Consider the following 23,699-nt stretch of genomic DNA (forward strand, 5'->3'; position numbering starts at 1 on the left):
CAAACAGGGAACTCATGTAGCAGAACCTTCATATGCTGTCTCTCCTGTTTCCTTTCAAATTCCTGCAGACCTAAAATGTGTTTGAACTGCCTCCAGACATGCAGCTCCATGACATCCCAGTAGAACATGCTGTCCTTTATGTTCTCACACAGCAACACTGCAGCCATACTATATTCTCACTTTTCTATTAATCTTTCACATTAGTTAATTAAGTTTCTAAAAGCATCTTCAACAGAAGGCAGCATAACGACGTTTCTTATGCAACGATCTGTTAGCAAAATTAATCTATACTCTTGTTTAGAATAAAAAAAGTATTATTTTTTTTTCCCTTTTTATTTCGTTTTTTGCTTATATGTCAGTTAATCATACATATTATTTCCTTTCCTTAAAAAATTGTGAGCTGAAAACAACAGATAAAACTTCAGAAGCTATTTTTTTTTTTTTTGACAATCAGTCACGTCAGCCAGTCTGTTTTTGGTAAAAATCAAAAAGAAAAACGCAGATAAGTAACTAAAACTGTCCTTTGCTGTAGTTTCAGTTCAGCTGTTAGACGTGTGAAAGCTCTCCTGCTGCTCTGCCGCTCCCAGCTCTCACCTGATAGGCCACCATGTTGAGGAAGTAGCTGTAGACGCTGGTGCGGCTCATCCCCTGGGAGGCCGACATCGTCCCTCTGAAGTGCTTGTCGTCGACCACCGCGGCTTTACATTTGGCCATGAACTCCCACCCAGCACCGAGCGCTCGTCCCAGAGAGCCCACAAAGAATCCTCACATCCTCAGGGAGGCCAGAGCCAAAAAAGCCCCCTCTGACAGGCCCGTCTGGGAAGTAACAGGTTGTGCTCAGTCGCTCCTTCTGCCGGAGAAACGGTGGCTCCGGTCCAGCTGGGCTCCCCGCAGCCCAGACCCTCAGCCTGAGCCCCGGCCGAGCCGCCTCGCAGGAGAATCACTGGTTTTTCTCACCATGTCCTGCGTGCCTTCGCTCTGCGGCTGTGTTGGCTGCTGCGAGGGAAAAGGGAGAAAGAGGCGAAAGCCCGGTGGCCTCCCTCATCCCTCACCCCCCTCCTCCCTGTCCCGGTCAGATTAGACAGAGGCAGGGGGGGGGGGGGTGGAGGAGGTCGAACCATGTGTCCGTCCCATCTGTCCGTGCTGTCCCTTCCCCCAGCAGGGCACCCACCCCCCGCAGCGCGCCGGACATGGACTGCACCTCCTTCACAGCACGAAACACTGACCTCTGGATGCTGCGCTGACACCTGGCAGGCCGCGGACACACCTGAAGCTGCGTCTCACTGACTGGAACAGAGCAAAACTGCAATCCTAACCGGTTATAACGATTGCATGACGACCCAGAACCCCCGTTATGGAATCAGAGGAGGCACTAATAATAAACAGGCCAGTGCATTTAAGGCCAAAAAAGGCTTAAAAACAGAAAGCCAGGCGCAGATAACAATTAAGCTTCAACCTCACTGGAAAGATAAAGACTTTTATGATAAGTTTGCAGAGACAGTGCATTGAAAAAGTATTCACATCCCTTCGATTTCTTTTACGTTTTGTAACGTTGCAACCACAAACTTGCATTTTTATTTAGATTTCATGCAACCAATCAACACAACTTAGCAGATAATTGCAGATGGAAGGCAAACTAAGCCAAATCTGAAAAGTGTGGAGTGCATTTATGTTTTTTTTCAGGTTGTGTCTCCAGCTGCTCACGCCTGAAGACTGAAAAATCATTTAGTTGTAGTATTGGTTGTATGTTTAGGGTTATTGTCCTTCTGGGTGGTGAACCTCCGCCTCTGAGCTCCTCAATTCTGGAAGAAGATCCATGAAAACCTGAGATGTGCAGAAACTGTTGGCTTCTTTAAATCAGGACCGAAAACATTCTTTGTTCAAACAGTCAGACTCATGAACTGTTTGCATGGTCACTGATAAGCGATTGCGATTGACGATTTGTTCAGGATTTAAATTTGAATTTAAGCTTGGATCTAAATCTGGATTTTAATCTGCACTATAACATGTTTTTGATTTTATAGAAATACTTCCTTTTTATGCTTATTGGATTGTCTTGTGTCTAAATGGTCTTTTTTTGCAGGATTGTCCTGTATTTAGCTCAGTAACTCTGTCAAATATCTCTGTCTTTGCTGAAGAGCAGCAGCCCACAGCATGATGCTGCCACTGCCATGCTTCACACCGCAGAGGGTGAATTCTGGGTGATGTGCAGCGTTAATTGTTGTGTGTTGGAAAATAGTTAATTTTTGTTTCATCTGAACGGAGCAAACAAACCTCTGAGGCGTTCCCAGAGTATTTCTACTCATGTTGAAGTTAAATTACACACATAAATTATATTTTTACTCAGTAGGTGACTTCTGAGGGCTGCTTGTTGAACTGGATTTTATTTATGATAAAAACACGTTGAAGTTTTTGGCTTTGACGTGAAAAATCGTGCAAAAGGTTTTGCTTGGGAACGTAGGTTCACGTGTGCACAGACACCAGAAATTAAATGTTTAAAAAGAGCTTTGAATGTGATGTTCTTGATACTTTTGTAGTGTTTTCAAACGTTGATTGATTCTGTTAATATACTGAATTGAAAAGCTTTGCAGTCTTACAGTTTTACGTAAGAGCGGCGTGGAGCCGAGCTCCATCAGCGGGGAAATGAAATGCTGTCCCAGCAGCTGTAAAAGCGTGATGAGTGCCTGAAGAGAGGGAGCCAGATTAGATTTGGGTTAGTGTGCAGGGCCGAGCAAGCGGGATAATCCCGTCGCTATTCAGCCCTCCGCTCTGTCAGGATGACCTTCGTCGGCCCAGACAAGATTTTGAAAGCTGCAGCCTGTTACTCTCCCTGCGTATACGCTCCATTGCAGCGTTTTTCACCCAGTATAATTCATATTTTCCTCCTCTGAACTCCGGATCTCAGAACTTTTTACCCTTACCCAACAAAACCACCATCTCAGTTGAGAAGCAATTTTCTCCTAAGATCTGAGTTCTTTAACATTTCTTACATTTCTTAGTTATTTTCTAACATTTCTTAGTTATTTTTATTTGCTAACTGAATTAATTTTGTAATTTCTTCCATAATTGAGGATCTCCTAAACTGTCAAGTCCAATTTGTCTAAAAATGTTTTAATCAGGCCTGGGTTTGGCTTGTGAGATTGAGACAAGCTCTCTGTAAAAGTGTAATTTAATCACAGTTAACCCAACAAGGGAGCAATTAATTTATCACATAGTGTGGTTTGAATAACATTTTTTTTTACCTTATTGAATACAATCATCATTTAAAACCACTTTCTGTGTTTAATCAAGTTATCTTTATTCAATATAAGACGTTCTGCGATGATCTGAAACATTTAATAAAAAAGCAAAAACAGGACATATTTAATGGGGCAAACACCCTCATCCATTTTTCAGAGCATTTTATATTTTTGCACAATAATTATAACAGTTTTTTATTTAATATAAAGACAAAATCAAATCCTGAAATACAGTAACCCACTTTGAAAATCAAAGAAAATAATGTTTTTTCTGTATTTTTAGTCCAATATTTAGACTAGAAACATATATCTAATTTGCTGCAGATCTGACCTGTTTTTATTACAAAATTTTAATGAAAGCAGGAAACACAGAGTAACACAGCAACTCATTTTGTGCCCTAAGATTTGCTTTTATGTTTATTGTTTCTCTGTTTGTTCCCAATGACTGGCAGTAATTTTCACACAACAATCTCCAACCATTGAATAATCTGCAGTTTGTTTTTCCCAAAGTTTGACCTGAAGTTGTATGGAAATGATTCTGGTTTTCAGCTCCTAAAACTTGGAGTCAACCTGAAGCTGATCTTCAGTTTAGAGCTCTGGTGACGCTGAATTTAAACCCCGGATGAAACCTTTGCAGTCTACCACGTTTATGTGCAACTTTTTCATACGACCAATGTTTTTAATATAAATCGTATTTCTTAATTGTTTGTAGTAACGTAAGTGTGCTGCTGACCTTCTTGGCCAGGTCTGTCTTGTGGCAGAGAATATAATATCTTAATGGGATTAACCTGGTTAAATCCTGACTGAATAAATCAAAAGAAGAGTCTCGGTCTGTCCACATTCACTTTCTCAGAAGAGCCAAACAAATCGGTGCTTAAATAAGAGGAAAGCGTCAGAGGTTCACGCTCAGCTAAGAAGCTTGGGCTGACAGACCCAGTGAACGCAGACTCTCCCAGAACCTTCGAGCAAATCTGCAGTTGCAGGATTACAGGCCTGAGCCTGGAGGCGACGGAGGAGCAGATGGGAATACAGCAGCCCTGCAGGAGCACTGGGGAACTGAGAAACCTTTAGCATTATTTAAAGTTGCCATATTTGCCAATAAATGTATTTTTCATCAGGTTTTATCACAACATTTTCTCTAATGTATGGAGTAATGAAGGGCCTATCAGGTGCCAAGGACACAAAGTGACCAATAGGAGAGCTGGAAGCAACTCAGATGGATGATTAACATGTTGACGAAAACACAAGCTTTTGAAGAAATGGGAAAAACAAACCTAATCAGAGTATAAATAGAGCTGAAATGAGTCACATAAAATCCTGGAAAAGGTGCAGACTGACCAAACTAAGCCCAGACCCCTAAACAAATCAGAAGAAATATGTGGCGATGACAAACTTAAAACCATGAAAAGAATAGAAAAAATACCTAATAATGCACCGATCTGTGGATGGATGCATGGCTGGCTGGTCAGAGATCAAAAGCATAAAATGAACAAAAACTTGAGATAAACAGGGCAAAAAAACCTAAACAGAAGCAAAAACGACACCCGGACAGTCCGACTACAGTCTTGTGCTACTGAAGTCCAGGTATACGGTTGTTGTGCAGAAGCAGCCAGTTACATATAAATTACATACAGGTGGGGCTGGATGATAATTCAATATCAATATATATATCAATCTATAGATGTATATAGATGATAGAAAAAAGGGTCAATAAAAAGTTCAACAGAATAACAGTTTTCCTTCCTTTTGCATTCTTGTCATGTAGGTTAATATTATAGTCATTTAGATCCTCCCAACCAATCACAAACAGACCCAGGAACCATGCTCCGCCCCCTTCATAGAGTATAGAGAGCACGGGTTCTTTTTAATTTTTTTTTTAAACTTGCAGTTTTGATAAAAAGTTGGTTGAATAAAGGGTTGTGTTTGAATTTATTTTCACAGATGTTGATGACACTGCTGACAAAATGACTTGCTATGTGACCTGTTGTGCTGATTTGGTGCTTCCTTGTAAGGAAACAAACGGTTTTTGCCAATAATAAACCTCGGGTGACTAAGGAGGAGCTACAATTAACAGAAGCTGTTTTTTTTTTTTATAGTCTGGGCCCGGGTCAAATTAAGCCTGCATAAAAAGAGCTTAAAACACTGATCTGACAAAGCAAACAGCAATATCAAAAATTATCTATCTAATTATCTATGAAGTATCTTTGGGACAATATGAAAACAATCCCTGGATATGGGACCAGTAAGTCAAGTCTACATGACACAGGGCTGGATGTGAATAGGATGTATTTATTGCCATTTTTCATGTGTCTGATTTCTCACACGGACACAACAAACTTATGTCAGATATGAAATGTTTTGAGAGAGTTATTCTTAATCACTTAAGAGAACAGGAAGCTTCTTAACATGAGATGACGCCCTACTGTATGTGCTCCACACTATCTATCAACATCTGCAGTTCTGGTCGAATTACGTTTTTTTTATATACTATTCTACCACATATTTTAACAAACAATTAATTGGATTTTAAGCTGCACAATTCTACCATTGTCTGGATTTTAGACTTTAGATTTTAGATCTCTTACATAGCCCCCAATTTGCGAGTGTCAGAGACAAACTGGGAGGGTGAAGGCCCGTCTAACAGGGAGGAAGTTAACACCTTTGTTCGATGACTTAATGTTGGCAAAACACAAGAGTTAATTATTGATTTCATAAATAAAGGAAAATAAACTTTCCCTCCAGTGGTCATCAAAGGTCAAGCTGCTGAAATTGTTGAAACGTACCAATATTTAGTGGTGTACCTTGACTGTAAATTAAAGTGGAAAAAGAACAGTGATGCTGTCGTTAAAAAGGCTCAGACCAGATTGTGTTTTCTTAGGAAGCTGAGTTCTCTTGACATCAGCAGGAGATTCCTGAGTGTGTTTTATCTGGGATTACAGCCGGTGTGTTGGGGCAGGAGCATCATATTTTGTTTTACAATGATGTGGCACTTCTGGTCTATAGCAGAGTCCAGTGTGATTGTTTTTGCCTGTATATGTGTGTTTTTTACATGTCAATGACGACTCAATGTCCCCCTTGGGGATTAATAAAGTAAACTTTAACCTTAAATAGACTCAAAATGAGAAGCCAGATAACCCCAGAGATCTGCTTAACGAGCAAACAAAGGAGGAACCGGAACAACGGTCCTAAATACTTCAACAGCAGGCAGCTGGTCTTCTCTTTTTATTTCTCCCAGATGTTTTCTTCTCTCATCCAAAAGACTTCTTAAAGAGTTTAATGATTGCCTCGTCCTGGGCCAACGTACCCAAAGAACCAAAGATCAGATCTAAACAACCAACATAGTCGCAGAAAAACTCACAAAAAGTGCGTAATACAAAAAAGACAGTAAAGAGGCAACTTTGCTTCCATCCATCCATCCATCCATCCATCCATCCATCCATCCATCCATCCATCTATCCATTATCCATCCATCCATCCATCCATCCATCCATCCATCCATCTATCCATTATCCATCCATCCATCCATCCATCCATCTATCCATTATCCATCCATCTATCCATTATCCATCCATCCATACATCCATCCATCCGTCCATCCATCCGTCCATCCATCCATCCATCCATCCATCCATCCATCCATCCATCCATACATCCATCCGTCCATCCATCCATCCATCTATCCATCTATCCATCCATCCATCCATCTATCCATTATCCATCCATACATACATACATACATACATACATACATACATACATACATACATACATACATACATACATTATCCATCCATCCATCTATCCATTATCCATCCATCCATCCATCCATCCATCCATCCATCCATTGTCTTCCACTTATCTGAGATCGGGTTGCTGGGGCAACAGGTTCAGGAGGGATAGACAGGCCTCCCTCTCTCCAGCATCAACCTCCAGCTCATTCTGGGTGATTCAAGGTGTTCCCAGGCAAGACGAGATTTATAGTCCCTCCAAGGGAGTATATCTGATGCCACCCTTAGGAAGAAGCTAATTTTGGCTCCTTGTATCCAGGATCTCGTTCTTTCGGTTCTGATCCAGACCTCATGACCATAGATGAGAGTCGGGACGTAGACGGACCGTCAAATCAAGAGCTTTGTTTGTTGGCTCTTTCTTCACCACAACAAACTTGGGTAGCGCCATCATTGCTGCAAGCGAAGCCCCAATCCATCTCTCCATCTCTCCATCTCGCCATCTCCAGCTCCATCCCACCATCACTCATGCACAAGACACCAAACTCCCCGGCTGGAGGCAGAGACTGACCCCCGTCCCAGACGTGGCAGTCCACCTTTATCTGGTCGAGGGCCACGGCCCCAGACGTAGAGGAGACTCAATTTTGAGAAAGAAAACGCTCAAAATAAAATAAATTCACCACACAGGAGAAATAAAAAAAAAAGAAAAGCATGAGGTTTGACACAAATTGAGCCCAAAATGGCTTCAAATTACCCAAACGAGACATAAAATGATTACAGCAATAAAAAACTACTGTAAGGAAGGCAAGAGAGAGGTTAGCTGCACTGACCTGAGATCAGAAAGTACCCCCCCCCCCCCAAAATGACACAAAATAGCAGCAAAATTCAGCTATATTGATACAAAATATCTGAAAATGATAAAGTCATGTAGCTTGTGATCAGTGCATCTTTTAGTTTGTTATTCAGCTGGTTCTGAGGTGGTGGTGGCGGGAAATCTGACTTTGCTTTCAGGGCTCTAAACGTCTTTAGCCATCGCCTGCTGTTTATTTTTAACATCGATGGGTTTTAGTAATGCTCCTATTGTCATGTGAAGCAACTAAAAGTCTCCAAACTATAAAACACGAAGCACCTAGAAAGCAAAAAGTAAACCGTCCTTAATTTTCTGTGTTATAGGCATACTGTAAAAAAATAGAATCAGGATGAATAACAGAAGAAGAAATGAACACCTTTTGGATACAAAAGCCGGTGAGGGTAATTGGAGCCCTCGCTTCCAGAAACATCTCCCCTGGCTTCAGAAACAGACGTTGTTTTCCGTAATATCATTTGTTTCCCCTCAGATTATTCCCTGCAGCCTGGGCCGAGGGTGAAGCAGCGAGTCGGAGCAACAAACACATGTTGCTCTGCAGCCCGGCATTCCTGGGGGCCCGCTCGCTCACGGATAATTGCTGCTGCCTTCTGGGAGAGGCCGACGTGCCAGCGAGAACAAACAGAAGCAAATTAGGAGATGCAAATGGCTGCATGAGTGAAAGCGCTCGATCTATGGTTTCAATAGGCTTGCGTAATAATAGCTGGCTGCGGCCCAAGCCTCGTTTGGGAAGAAGGCGGCGTTGTTGACGGGGCGGGGAGGATTATCCATTCATTGTGCATTAAGTCATATTCCTGCAGGTTCCAAACACGAACGTAATCAAAGGTTCTTGTTTTTGTTTACTGTGCTGGTGAGTAAATAGCAGAGAGTAAATAATCCCATCCAGAGGCTAACACAATGAAGCCATTGAGGACAGATTACTTCAGCACATGGCGCTCATATCCTGAGGAATCTGTTCGGACGTGAAACATTTCTCCATCCGCCGCCGAGGCGTTGGGCGGGTTACTCAACACCCTGAAGGTTTTCCACCCACAGCAGGAATCTTTCATTATTTTCTTCAAAGAGGCATCCGAAGATTTTTAGCTTGTAATTATTTCAGTTTTGACAAAAAAAAGAAAAAAGTCAGACTGTAAAAGGTTCAAAGCTTATAGACCCAAAATTCTTCATGAAACGATGAACTTTATCATAATTACACATTCAGACCCTTTAGATTTAAGATGGAAAAGTTTCAAACTGTTTCCTACTCATTTCTTTGTATTTTCCTTCCTATCAGCAAAACTTGCAAGAGATCTTTTTACAAATAGTGTTTATTATTAGTTTTTTTCATAAAGTTCTGCAGGAACTAATTAGTTAATTAATCAATTTTGACCAAATAAAATCTGTTATAATCATACCCCTCACAGACTCACAGATTTATTCACAGATTTGGGATTAAAATGATCTCTTAAATTTAACAACAACTTTATTCCTGGAAGTCATTTGTGTGTTCTGGAGCGACCCAGCCAGAGGCCCGGCTGGATTCTGATAATCTGTGGCGGGAGCTAAAGATTAGGCCGGTACCCAGGAGGCCTTCCAGCCTCATAGACTCATCACCAAATAAAAACTGTCAAAATACCAGTAAAAAAAATGCCAAACACTGTTCAACGTTTAGAAAAAAGTCTGATTGCATTAATGCCAAAAATCTGGCCTTTAACTGTCAGGATGGACATAAATAATCATCATTCCTTTTTTTTTAATGTAAATATAAACAGATATTTTCTAAATTGATACACTGTCTAAATCTTTCAATCATCTTTTGTGTCAGCCTCATTCCTCATTAGAAAAAAAATTCTAGTGAATAATAAATAGTTTTAAATCCAAATCTGCCAGGGGGATGAATAATTTCTAACAAAACTGAAATTATTGAACGAATGATGAAAGCAACCTGTAAAACAAACCATGCAAAACAGAAACCTGGCAGTATTTAAAAAGCTATCTGCACCTTATCGGCACAAGATTTAATGATCTGGCTTAGTCCTAATTTATGGCCTTTAAAAGTGTTGCACGAGAAACATCTGATGATGGATTAATACTAAGATTTGTCTCAAGACCTTTGCCACTCAGGGGATTGGATGCAGAAATATTTATGAACGTCTGAATGTTCCAGCAAGCATCATTGGGGGCTATAATCTAGAAGTAGCTAGAACATAATTTAAGTACAAACCAGCCACCACTAGGTCCTGTAATAATAATAATAATTGAACTTTATTGATCTCACACATAAAGATGGAGGGCTTTACAAGAGAAGGACACAAAACAAATCAAAGTTTACTTAAAGGAGAGCTCAATACAGCAAACACTTCAAACAGCATTATATAAAGAAAAAAAAGGTTAAAATATAGATTTAAATGCCAAATTTCAACAGAAGTTTAATTAATGTACAGACTTATAACAACTTGACAATTAACATTTTTTTCCTATTTGATTTTAATTCGCACTGCTACTGTCTGGGACGCTCCAATCAAAAACACTCAAATACCAAAGTTGTACCAGCTGGAGGCAATAAAATTAATGTTGACTGCAATGAAATTCAGGCAAAGAAGATAGCGACCTAAATGCTAGGCTAAAGATTCTGCAAAACCAGTAATAGCTTGTGTGTTTTATTTAACAGTTTCTGCTTTCCTTTCAGTGAATAATGATTCTTCTGAAGTTCTTCATATATTACATTTAATGGAAACAGAGTTCGGTCAAAAGGAGGCAGATGAAATAAAAAAAATTGTTGTAGCGTTTCTTGCCAAAAAAAAAAGTCAGATCGGCCACATCTGAAGAAGACCTCTATGTGATTGTTTGTTTGTAGATAACAATCTCCAGTCTATATGAAGGGCATTTTTCAAAATCTCTGTTTGTAGATAGGAGGAGCAAACACATGGAAAAAAAAATTTAATTTTGCAAAATATCCAGGTTAATGTGGAAAAGGGTCTCTCATCCTTTGAAGTTACATTCCTCCATATTTTTCTTTCTGATTGCACTAATTTATTAGCCAGTAAATGTTCTTTGCCAGTAGAAATTTCGCAATGATCTAAGCACTCAGTTTGGTTTTCTTATTTTAAGAACCCTTCATCCAAGGGTCACCAGAGTTTCTTAAGCCCTTTTCAAGGCACGGATTTGGACCAGATATCAGTTTTAGTATCAACAACTGGTCTCTGCGACCTTCTCTACAGGAAACCACACACCTCTAAAGCTTCGATTTGATAACGACCGCACCAACTGATCCTGCTATGACCGGTAGATTTCACTACTGGCTCTGTTCAGTTCAGTAACAGGACACTAAACGAGTTTCACGTTCTTCTCTTTGGTGTTAAAGCAAAGTTGAGGGACGACTGGGTGCTTTTAAAGATATCCTTAGACTTCTTCATGGTGGAAAATGTTCTTTCAACCATTTTCTGTATTGCCATTGGTGGGTTGTATATTAGCCAGTGGGTTGGGTGGGGTGGGGGGGGGGGTTACCAGTTCATTAGAAAGACAGAGTCATGGCATGAGAATGACTGGTCATTCCTTGGATCAGTTTAGCTTGATCAATTAAGGGAATATACTTGTAGTTGGACCTTGCCAAAACATACAAGTATGAAATGGCATCTAATAGGCTGATGAAATTTGGGTAGAAAACATGTTTACAACTTAACCCAATAAAAAGGTTTGCAGTGTATTAATAGAAACCAGAAATTAAACAAAAGTTGTACTGGTAAATCCAACGCTTCATTAACCAGCACCACAAGTCACATGACCCAACAGATACAACACGTTCCACACTCACATCTCTAGAGCCCTCAGGCGATTTGCCAATGATTACTGTTGTGTGAATATAGATGTACATATATCCTTTACTGTTTTCTCTTTGCACGTTTTCCTTTTCAGGATAATGTTGGTACCCAGTGAATCTTACACACTATTGTTTCCATCCATCCATTTTCTACCATCCCTCATGGGGTCGTGCGGGGTGCTGGTGCCTATCTCCAGCTGTCAATGGGTCAGAGGCGGGGTTCACCCTAAACAGGTCGCCAGTTCATCAACACAGAGACAAACAGGACAAACAACCATTCTCACACACACTCACACCTAAGGAGAATTTAGAAAGGCCAATTAACCTAACAGTCATGTTTTTGGACTGTTGGAGGAAGCCGGAGTACCCGGAGAAAAACCCATGCATGCACAGGGAGAACATGCAAACTCCATGCAGAAAGACCCAGGGCAAGAGTGCTATGATTTTCCAGCGAGGCTCCCCCCAGAGGGCGAAAGTAAAAGTGCACTGTCATAAAGATGCTCAGCTGTTCTGGTTTCTCCGTCAAGCCAGGCGCTTTGGTTGTTTTGAGCTTAGCAGACAGGCGAACGCAACGAAAAGTGGAAAAAACGGCAGTACGAACAATGACTAACACAGTGAAAGTATGAATATCAGGGTTTCCCGCCTCGCCAAACTTGCGCTACCGCCTCGCCAACATTCAAAAAAAAAAAAAAATAATAATAATAATAATAAAACTCGATATACTTGCATGTTTATTTGACATTAACACGCTGTTCTTTGTTGTTGCTTTCGCGCGTGCATATAGTGAATGGCAGGGCAAAAACACGTGGAGTTCTCGCCGTAAAGCAAGACCGACTCTCGCGATGCACCAGACTTCTGAGCCTGTGACTGCGGGCCGAGGGCTCCTGCAATTGCAAGTGCGGTATTTCCCCCACAGACCACCAGGGCGGCCGAGAAAACCTTTGTTCGACCTGAAATTACTAATTTAATCATCCAAAACGGTATGGAACACATTAATTAACTGAATAATGTTGCATAGTATGCCTTTAACTTTATAACACAATTGGCCAAAATGACAAGAAGTATGGTCAGGGGAGTCAATGTTCAAATCTAAGAACACCGTATCAACTATCAAGCATGTTGGTGGCACCATCATGATGTGGGATTCACTTGGAACGAGCAACCAAAAAATTTTCATTTCATCTTCAAGAAATCTCCAGAAGACCCGAATCAGCACCGACTTTATGTTTGAATTCATGTCCTAATTTGTAAGATTTAGCTCATAACGAATGCTAACCGCAAACATTTATTGTCGTTAAACGGAGGTCTGTGGATGAAGTTTGTGTTTTGACAAAGAAAGTTCTTGGCAAAGATCTTATGTGGAATAATCCCTCGTGATCTCCCGTCGCGCCTTACAGCACATCCCCATTTGAACAAACAACTGATTAGGTTGTAAGGATTGTTGGAACAAAGCACTGAGCAAAGCAGAAAACTGGAAATAGTGGAACTTTTGCATGAAGATGCTCTCTTAAAGCGGTAAAACTGAGCGCTAACCGCCTCACCTGAGCTCGAAACAAGCGTCCGGTCATCCTATTCCTGAGCCCCGGAGCAAAGCAGGTTCCAAACAGTCAAACAGCCATCAGTCATAGAGCAGGATGAAGGGGTTCGAATGACGACAATGACTTCTCAGGGGACCTGATGCCATTTCTCAGGCCCCTCGCCTCCTCGCACATCTCCCGGAGCGCCAGACCTAAAGAGCATTGACGTGGTTCTGAGTCCTGCTCGGTGTAGACAGCTTGAACAGGTTTCCCTTTCCTTTAAGCTCATTAAGATGGCTGGATTGTTAAAGCTCAAGTACCTGAAAGGCCTAAAAAAAATCTGTAGGCAGGAAATCTGTGGTCAGAGAGCAAATAAACCTCTTAAAACAGCCAGGAATAGCACGAGGAGGAACACAAAGTGACTTTTGTAATCCGGACGGTCAGAGGGTCACACAATCCTGTATTTTTGTCGTCGGCAGTTAAACTGAAAACAGGAAAAAGGAAATATATTTGGGGTATTTTTAAAACATATTTATTACTATTTAGATGTGATCAGAAAGAAGGAAGGTAGAGTTTTTGTGGCACCAGTTGCCTTTATTTGAAAAGTGGACCTGCGGCGATGGCTGTAGTTCAACTACTGCTGTTACACACCCAGATACTTTAGTAGGTATTACTGTTCATCAGCTTTTTAACATAAACAGAGTATGAGCCAATCACATCGGAGCACTTCAAAGCATTTATTTAGGCATCTAGATGTGGAGAAGAAGATTTGCTTAAGTGGAAACTAAATATAAGAACAGGTCAAATGTATGGGGACTTACTTTGAGCATTACGTTGTTGTTGGTGGCAGACATTTTAGTCTGAGTATTTTAGAAACTGGGATTTTCACACAAATTTTTATGGAAATATATAATCAGTTTTTGTGTTAATCATGTATTTTTCTTAAAGCAGTAAGAGTTACCCAAGTTTTAAATGACATAGTTAAACTGTGATGGCTGGAGTGCAAAGGGTCGCTAACAGGCAATAAATTCATTCAAACGTCTTGTGGGATACTAGGCAAAGTGGGAGTCACATGAGTTTTTATGGGGTACCCTTCAAGATGGTTTACGGTTTGAAAGCTTTTTATTGTTCTTAATGCTTATCTTAGTAAACTCCTAGAAGATCTGGCAGAAATATATCAAGAAACTAGCGCCCTGTTTCATATTGGAATCTGGATCTGTTTTGCTTGTGAGAACACAGATTAAATGAAATATTGCAGCTCAGCCAGATCTCGATTTCAGCCTGAGCATTCGGATGGCAGGGTTATGGGATTGCCTAAACAACCTGGAAGCCTGAAGAAATCCTGCCTGTTCCTACAGATCAAAGCTGCTGCCGTAATGGTGTGGTTATTGTCTGGGAACATTTTTGGCCATTAGTACTAATTCAGCCCTGTAGAAACACCACAGCCTATCTGTGTATCATGTGCATCCTTTTATGACCACAGACAGTCTATTTGTCTTCTGATGGCTGTTTTCACACCTGGGCAAAATGCTAAATTAATCACACATCCGTTGAACGTGGCACTGTACTCCAATGGCTTCCACAGTCACCAGCTCTCAATCCATTAGAGCAGCTATAAGATATTGTGGGAGAGGAAATTTTCATCAGGCATGGGCAGCCGACAAATCTGCAGCAACTGTGTGATGCTATTTAGATCAATATGAAACAAAATATACAAGAATGTTTCAGACATCCCGTTCCACGGTCTGGTAACAGAAAGTTATGCCTAAAATGTGTTATATAACTGGATTTACCTATTTTATGAGTTTTATTTGTTTGTCGTTTTTTTTTCTATTTACTTTTTAGCCTTTCCGGTACGTTTTTATTCCTGCTACAAAATCCTGCTACAAAATTCCTGTCTACAAAATATTTTATTGACTTGACAAAATAAACTGCTATGTTTAACTTTAGGGATATTTATATCGCATTAATGGAATTATTGTCATCCTTGGTGCGTGTTCATTCATAAATATCGTCACCTAAAAAGCTGCCCCAGTGTCCGTCCACTCCACAAAAATAAGAGCTGCGTTACTTTTACTTTGAAAGTAACGGAAGTGGTAATATCACGTATTTCCGTTTCTCCTCTGCTGGCACAGTTGAGCGTCGCCGCCATACTGTGAGTGGCCTTGCGGAAAGCGTCAATAAGAGCATTTAGCCTCGTCTTTATAGCTTCTTTTCAATCAAGATGCCTCATTCGTGTGCTGCGCTGGATTGTACGAAACGCTGTACGGTCCAAACCAGATCCCTGGGGATCACCTTTCACAGGTGAGGCGGAATAATCTTCGCGTTTGGATGCGTTGACGTCAGGAGCAAAACGGTCTAGTTCCGCCTGTAAATACCAACAGTTTCTAAACATATTTAGACTTTATGGGGAAGTGAGAGCTGTCTTTGAACTGTGTTTAAAATAAAAATAAAGTCATGTGTCCGTTTTAACCAGATAGCACTGAACTAATCTGCTGTCCTGGACGACACTGAACTTAGCATCGCTCTGGTACTGGGACTTATGGCTCTTTCAAGGGAACCGAATCTTCAAGAACCGTTCAGTTCAATCGACTCATTTTTGAAAATGTAAATATTCTTCTTCTTCTTTCCTTTTATTGGCGGATCGCCAACAACTTATAGGTGCATACCGCCACCTACTGTACATGAGTGTGTAGCTCTATGGTTCCACCTACTATATTCTATTTTTTAATTTTGTGTTATGTAAAAATAAAAACAATGCTTTATTAATGACCATATTTTCCTCTCTATCTCCAACTCGCCCTAATATTCCTTTATTACTCCATTTTCTCCCATTTTCCATAATTACTTTCCTCATCCTCTCTCTTTCAATTGCATATTTAATGCATTTCATCAGAACATGATCCACATTTTCTTTTCCTCCATAACCCTCACATATATCATTATTTATCTTCCCTAGTATATACAAAAACTCATTCAGATATGTGTGTGCAGTTCTTAATCTAGTAAAAATGATCTCTTCCCTTCTGCTTCTTTCTCCATGATTTTTAATTATTACAGATTTTTGAATTCTATATAATCTTCTTCCTTTCTCATCTTCATCCCATATTTTTTGCCACATTTCTGTTTCTTTCTTTTTAATTATTGATTTCCCTTCCCCTTTCCCAAATGTAATCTCAACTACATTCTGCTTTCCTAAACCCTTTTTGGCTAGCTTGTCTGCTGTTTCATTTCCTTTAACCCCTTCATGTGCTGGTACCCAACAGAACTGAACATCTATTCCACCTCTAAATAACCTAAACAAACTCTGATATATTTCTAACACAAGGTCTTTCCTATTATTTCCTCCTGAGTGAATACTTTGTATTACAGCTTTTGAATCTGTACAAATTACCACCCTATCCGGTCTAACCTCCTCGACCAATGTACATATTTCGGAGAACAAGGCAATTATCCCTAATAACGTGTGAATTATGGTAATTTGGCGAAGCCTGCCATGTGTGGATACAATGAATTAATCATCTGTTATTAAACAAGATTCATATTTTTTATTTTATTTAAAATGTGCAAAATAGAACCTCAACAATAAAATATGAAGATACAAATATCAAATACCCGTGTAGCATTTTAGTGCCATTCGTAATATAGAAACACAATTTTAAAAAGCAAAATAAGATATTATTCCAGGAACATACACAGGACTAGAAGTAAATGAAAAGAGATAAAAAAAGTATTTTTTTAAAAATTAGTAGAAGTAGGAAGCCGCTGAAAAACAAAACCACATCCTCCATCATTAAATGTAACAAAGCATTGTATTAATGGTAAATAACGCCTGACTAAACGTTGACCAAATAAAGTGCTCGAAAAAGGAATAAAAAGACAACGTCTATCTTTAAGGTTTTATTCAGTTTACCATCTTATTGACATATTTGCTTTGAGAAAGACGACGTGTCTGACTTTATCAGGCGGAGGGCTGGACGATATATAGAGAAAAATTATATTGATAAAGTAGAAATGTTATTGTTATGATCTATCTCAACCCTTTTTTAACCGACTTTTTTTTTTTACCAAAACCACAAGTTTAAAAAAAAAAGAAGAAAAAACAAACGTGTGCTCGCTGAACTCTTTGAAGGGGCGGAGCTTGGTGACACGTTCCTGGCTCAGGGTTTGTGATTGGTTGGAGGAGCTAATGACAAGTACTAACATGATTGGCTAGAATGCAAAAAAGAGGGAAAACTTCTTCTATTGAACTTTTTATTGACACCACAGGTCTATCGATCGATATATATTGTTACTGAATTTTTCTACCTGAGAAAATGTGTCCAGCCTTGGAGAAAATTCTCTCAGAATTGACAGTTTATCTTACACTAACATTTTAAAGTCTACCATCTATATGGATCAAGTCTGGTTATACCATGGTCTGGGTGAATACTCCACTCTGATTGGCTGCAGGGTGTCCGTTAAAAAGTGATTTAGGACACCTATAAAAAAAAGTTATGGTCAAATAGCCTGATTGTTCTAAATTATTGTGCTGGTTCAAACGTTAGCTGGTGACAGTGAGACAGTTGGCCATTCATAAAACATGTCATCTGAAGGCTCTGTCCAAAGTCAGACTCCATCAGATCCTCCAGGTTGGTGAGAAAGTTTCCTCTCTAAGGAAACCCAGCAGGTTGCATCAAGTCTCTCCAAGCAGCATTCACTCCTCCTGAAAGAGCGTAGAGCCACAGTGGACAGTCGTCTGCATTGTTGATGGCTTTGCAGCAATCCCTCATACTGAGCATGCATGAGGCGACAGTGGAGAGGAAAACTCCCCTTTAACAGGGAGGAGAACCTCCAGAAGAACCAGAACCAGGCTCAGTGTGAACGCTCATCTGCCTCCACCCACTGGGGCTTAGAGAAGAAATAGTTATTTCAGCTACTTCTTATAAAAAACATTAAAGTATTAATAATTGGTTTAATATTTATTGCTTTTCTAAGTGCCCATGGTATAAGCGGGATAATTCCCTTTGAGGTTTCCATTATCAGAAATTAATGGACGCCTTTGCGTTTTCCATTAATTTCTGATAATGGAAACCTCGTTGGGCATTATGCCTTAAATAGCATTGGCCCACATTAATGGTTATAGAAAACATCAGTTTTGATTTCTAAAGCATTTATTCCACTTGTGAAAACTCAAATAAGAGGGATTTCTAAGAACTAACTAGTGGTCTTTACCACCTTAAACGGGGTTCTGCTTGAAAACGGTTCAAACCTGAACATAACGGTTCCACAACAATGACAGATTCTATAAAACCCAGTTTGTGACCTGTTAAGCCTCAGTGATGGAACGCTGCTTGCTGTTTAGCTATCCCTTTTTCCCCCTGACACTTGATAGGTTCCCTAAAGAAGCCGTCATGAAGAAACGATGGGTGAAAGCCGTCAGGAGGAAGGGTTTCTCTCCCAGCACAGCCTCCAGGCTCTGCAGCGAGCATTTTAACACGGAGGACTTTGACAGGACCGGTCAGACCGTCAGACTCAGAGATGGAGTTGTTCCCTCAGTCTTCAGTTTCTCTACTCCGCCCAAGAAGGTAGGTGCCACACTGGCCTCTACGGGCTGAAGACATGGTCAAGTTGCGTAACAGAAGTCTTTTGATGTTCTGTGTTTCAACTCAGCGACGGGCAGCTAAAACAACCAAGACTTCATCCATCAAACAAGAGAGTAAGGCAGCGGAGAGTTCACCGCCTGCGCATAAACCAGAACCTCAGCCCGCTCCCGATTTAGTAAGTTCTGGGTATTTTCTACACAACACTCTTCAGACTTCCCACCACACATATCTAAATAATGGTGGGTGTTACGAGGTCTCGATGTTTTCTCATAAAACCATAACGAAAGATGACCCAATTACTTTTAAATAATTTGTTTGGCAGCATTTTGGGTTTTCAGTAGAAATAATATATATATATATATATATATATATATATATATATATATATATATATATATATATAATATGCAGAAAAAACATAACGCTGCGGGAACACTAGCACCACGCAAAGACATCCTCAGCACTGTGATTAAAGGTGCATAGCCATGGTATTTGCCTTTTTTTATTTATACGTCAGTAGCTCACTCTGGTTGTATACAAGGTTTTTATGAAATATTATCACGTCCTGCTGGTGTATTAGTTGTTATTTTGGTGTTTTATACTTTGTATTTGCTCAGTTTGTTAGTGAATAAAGCCTTTCACGTTTATTTACGATATTAACTGAAGTACGTATTGTGCATGTGCAGTGGGGGTTAAAACAAGGAAGTGGCTAACAGCTATTAGCATCTACCAGTGAAACAATGAAGAAAGGTCCAAGATCCATTGGGAAAAAAAGCACAAAAAAGTATTCCATGAGGGAAAAGCCTGGAATTTCTCTGGGAATCCAGTCTGAACGTTGGTGTTCACTGAAGCGGACGCTAAACCTGCCAAGGCCCAGATGTGACGCAGAGTTAGAGGTCACATCTGTTCTAATATGAGGTAGGGCTGGGCGATATGGATTAAAAAATAAATCTCCGATTTTATCATACCAAATCCGATTAATCGATTTTTTTTCCTCATTTTTGTTTCATAAAAAGAAATTATTTTAAAACCTTGCTTTTTATGTCAAGCATTTCGTCAGAGAGTAGATCTGGATTCAAGGTGCAACTAAAAACAAGCTGTGAAACATGCTTGTAAAACAAGATGGTAGCCGTGCCAGTATAAACAATGAAAATATAACAAAACATTTGCTGCTAGTGATATTACACATTGAGCTAAGAACAGGCTTCACTGCACTTCAAACTAAGTAAAAAAAAAAGTAAATAGGTAAATGAAGTACCTCGTATTATGGTAAAAAAAAAGTTTCCACTTAACAATATTTTGACAATAATTTTGCCTAAACATATATTCAGCATCACATGCTGTTCTCTTCATGGAATCCCAATGAGTGTATTGGCAAAATAAAATCCAGATTTTCCAAAAATGAAATCTTAAAGAATTGTAAATTTGAATTAATCGATTAAATCGATTTATCACCCAGCCCTAATATGAGGCTCTTAAAGTTGCTGTAAGTTGGTTTATTTAGTTAATAACAGTTGGTCTTCGACCACGCCGAGCTGCTGCTTTACTGCGAGGCATTGCAGAGGATCAGGCTCAGTCCGGCATTATTTAATACTGATTTATTAATTAAGCAAACTGACATTATGGTAGTTCTGCAATACTGCCACTAGATGGCACCATGTCTATTTATATCTGCTAATCCCGCCTGTTAGTGGGTCTATTTTTATCCACAGAAAGGACCATTAAACATTTTCAGGATGGAGGCTTATAGGTGTATATAACCTTATCTTTATCATGATCAAATGTTTTTTGTTGTTTTCTTTTTAAGCATATAACGTGGCTATGTACCTTTAAATCATCAGCAGCTGTGAAGATGATACTGAAATGACGGACGAGGCTAAAAAAAGTCTCCGCACCTCAGTCAGACGACTGATGGCCGTCTAGGGGTGCGTTGAGCACACCATAAGTGTTACCATTATCTTGTGTCAGTATGGTGTCTTGTGACTTTTATGTATTGTTACGCCCCCTAGTGGCTACAGTAACTTTAAACATGCAGGTCGCACTCAAAAACTGCTCGATGCCTACGTCTGGTGATGGTGACTGAGCGCTTGTGTCTCACTAGGACCACTCCTACGCACTGCCTCCGTCTCTGGGCGACATGAAGGCAAAGCTCATCGAGGCCTTGGAGCGGGTCGAGAATCTGGAACGGGAAATGAGGAACGCCAAGGATCGGGAACGGAGAGCTAAAAACGCCCTGCAAGTTCTCCTGGAGGACCTGAAGGAGAAGAACCTCGTAAACGAAGAACTAAAACAGAAGCTTGAGTTATAGTGAGACGAACTGAAACTGAGGACTTGAGGAACTTTAAATTGGGTGTTAAACACCTTTACATTTCAGATGATTTTTAGTTATTGTTTATAAAGGATTCGGTATTTATTCTAAGCCTTGGATTTAAAATCTTTTCTGTCGTGGAGTTCGCCATCAGCGCCGACTCCCTGACGCTGATGACTCAGCAGCATCTTCCATGTCAGCGATGCTTCTCCTCCCGTCATGGTAGCCAGGACCGCGTGCAGCTCTCTACGTCAGTCCAGTAAGGGCTTCAGGTATTGGTTCACTTCTTCTTTCCTTCATTTCTGTGTATTTAAGGCGATTTTTACAGAAGCTTTCTGCTATCCCGGCACCTTCTTGTTTCTGCAACCAAATATTTATATTAGTGCTAAGCCTATGGCTGAAATGACTAAGCATAAAAAATGAGAGAAGCGCAGCAGAACAAGATAAAACAATACTGCTGATGCATTTTTAAGCTAATATGAGAGAGAACCATCTAGAAAGCGATGACAGAACTTTGATCTGCAGAGCTGAATCAGTGTTGCTTTTGGTCCAAATCCCTTTATTAAGCTGTAAATCTGTATCTTTACACCTTTAGTCAACAAGGGGCAATACGAAACTTTTTTCATTATTATATTGAGAAAATCTTTTACAATAAATATAAATAAGGTGGCCTTCTTTGTTAACTAGTTTATTTTGTCACAGATCATCTAAATTTAATAGAAGACCCGCAAAGAAACAATTTGACCGTCATGTCTTAAAATTAATTATAAATATTTGTTTTGAGTACATTTTCTTGTCTGCTTCATCAGTTTTACCCTCATAATTGGTTTTGCTATATAATCAAAATTATACTATGAGTATTTCCTGCTATTTCCTGCTATCCTGGCACCTTCTTGTTTCTGGTGGCATTGAATGCCACAGTGGTAACAGCCTTGTTTTTACTGTGCCCTTAGACTGATGACGGTTGTGACAACTTTTCCTCTTCTCTCTGATTTTAGGGCGTTCTTGCAACAACCCGTCTGGTTCGGTGTCTCTCCAAGCACGTCTGGGAACCTGGCAGAACAGCACGGGACCATCTCCCCTTCTCTTTATCTACTTCATCAGCAGAAGAACAGTTTCCAACCTCTTTTCCCAACATCCCTGTTGGGTTTCGTCTAGATCCGACGGGTTGATCGGTCTGGTTCGGTTCAGAAGAATTGGTTTCATCTCAATGAGTACTTTCCAGAGGAATCACTAGCATTAACAACCATATTATATATCGTGTACCAGGTGTTTTTATGGTCTTTGATTTTCTTTCTTCCACACATTAAGACTCCACGACATTGCCAAACTAAACATGCTTTAAGTGCAGGATGGGTACCTGCAAAAAAAACAAAAAAAAAAGGGTTTTGTGAAGATGCCGGGTGTGTTGTGATGCTGGCACTGTTTTATAGCAGCACGTTACATCTGGCAAATAAAAATGAAATGTTTATTAATTCCTTTGATGTTTACTCCTCTTCCTCATTGCTGATAAGTTTATGGGCTTAAATCATGCTTTTCTGGAGTTTACCTAAACATTTGCGCTACATGTCTGTCATGGACCATACACGGTATCGCAACAGTTAGCGCTGTGGCCTTGCAGCAAGTTGCCTGGGTATAATCTAGCATTCCATTTGCCTCGGAAAATGAAAGCAGGCGCTGGGAACGCGGTAAACCCGAGTAAAAAGCGTTCCAGTTAGTCAAGAGAGGTCAGGATTCCAAAATAAAACAAAAGGTTAGGAATCCAATATGGCGACAACCAGGAATGCTGTTGTTTTGTTCGTAGTACCGCTTATAAACATAATTTAAAGCTATACTTTCCACACGCAAACACCACTTTTAATTTGTTTGGTCCAGAGCTGCAGCCGCTACATGTAACATTGATTTAGACTCGCTCTTGGATCTGTGTCTTGTAAAATAAACAAGTTTTATCGCCGCTTACTGTTGCTGGTGGGAGCAGCTGCCATATTGGATCCACAATGGGCCTTAAAAATTTTTATCTGACTTTCCAAGTTGATTTTTTAATTTTTTTCCAATTGGAAGCCGGGAGTTCCCACTGCAAATGGAACAATAACATAAATCCTGGCCTGGGCTCTTTCTGCGTGGAGTTTGCATGTTTCAAGGATCAGTGACACACAGCTAAAACGCCTTACTGAGCCATTTTGCAATTTGCTCTGATTTCTCACCCAAATTTTGCCTATGAATTGTACAACTCATGTATTATTTGCCACTTACAAATTTTAACCTCTTTATTGTGCAGTATATCGGTATTTAAGTTTTGCAATTACAGATTTATATTAGTGTTAAGTCTATGGCTGAAATGACTATGCATGAAAAATGAGTGAAGCACAGCAGAACAAGATAAAACAATATTGCAGATAAATTTTTATAAACATGTCAGGTCAAAATTGACAATCTTTACATCCCTACTTTATGTGCAATCTTAATGACTGTTTGTTTTAAGTTAATATGAGAGGGAACCATCTAGAAAACAATGACAAAACTTTTCTTAGTAGAGAAACCGGCGAACGTTGGCAGAGCTGAATCCGTGTTGGTTTTGGTCCAAATCCCTTTATTCAGCTGTACGTCTGTATCTTTACTCTTTGTTCACACTTTTGGTCAATGGGGCAATACAAAACTTTT

At 40.0% G+C, this 23,699-nt stretch overlaps 2 protein-coding genes across 3 annotated transcripts in view; one reads left to right on the forward strand and one right to left on the reverse strand.

Moving 5' to 3' along the window:
* The window catches only part of serinc4 (serine incorporator 4), a 49,112-nt gene extending 35,747 nt beyond the window's left edge, over window positions 1-13,365 (reverse strand). Inside the window, exon 1 of one of the 2 annotated variants that reach the window (XM_036135904.1) lies at window positions 13,170-13,365. In XM_036135904.1, the coding sequence (XP_035991797.1) occupies window positions 13,170-13,196 (27 nt within the window). In that variant the 5' untranslated portion in view covers window positions 13,197-13,365. Of the gene's footprint in view, window positions 1-594; window positions 1,080-13,169 lie in introns of those variants that run through there. The other variant, XM_036135903.1, reaches the window with a different exon arrangement.
* Window positions 13,366-15,261: 1,896 nt separating this feature from the next.
* Window positions 15,262-22,517, forward strand: si:ch73-130a3.4 (THAP domain-containing protein). Its single transcript, XM_036135905.1, has 4 exons — window positions 15,262-15,449; window positions 18,520-18,712; window positions 18,798-18,905; window positions 20,832-22,517. The coding sequence occupies exons 1-4, from the start codon at window positions 15,370-15,372 to the stop codon at window positions 21,036-21,038; spliced, it is 588 nt and encodes a 195-aa protein (XP_035991798.1). The 5' UTR covers window positions 15,262-15,369; the 3' UTR covers window positions 21,039-22,517.
* The last annotated feature ends 1,182 nt before the right edge of the window (window positions 22,518-23,699 follow it).

Source organism: Fundulus heteroclitus, chromosome 4 (assembly GCF_011125445.2).
Source record: "Fundulus heteroclitus isolate FHET01 chromosome 4, MU-UCD_Fhet_4.1, whole genome shotgun sequence".
Classification (NCBI taxonomy): Eukaryota; Metazoa; Chordata; class Actinopteri; order Cyprinodontiformes; family Fundulidae; genus Fundulus; species Fundulus heteroclitus.

Bases quoted from the DNA above. Each gene is read 5' to 3' on its own strand.
- si:ch73-130a3.4 (XM_036135905.1), top strand. From the start codon at position 15,370: ATGCCTCATTCGTGTGCTGCGCTGGATTGTACGAAACGCTGTACGGTC. The intron at 15,450-18,519 runs GTGAGGCGGAAT...GACACTTGATAG, and splicing joins CTGGGGATCACCTTTCACAG to GTTCCCTAAAGAAGCCGTCA. The intron at 18,713-18,797 runs GTAGGTGCCACA...GTTTCAACTCAG, and splicing joins TCTCTACTCCGCCCAAGAAG to CGACGGGCAGCTAAAACAAC.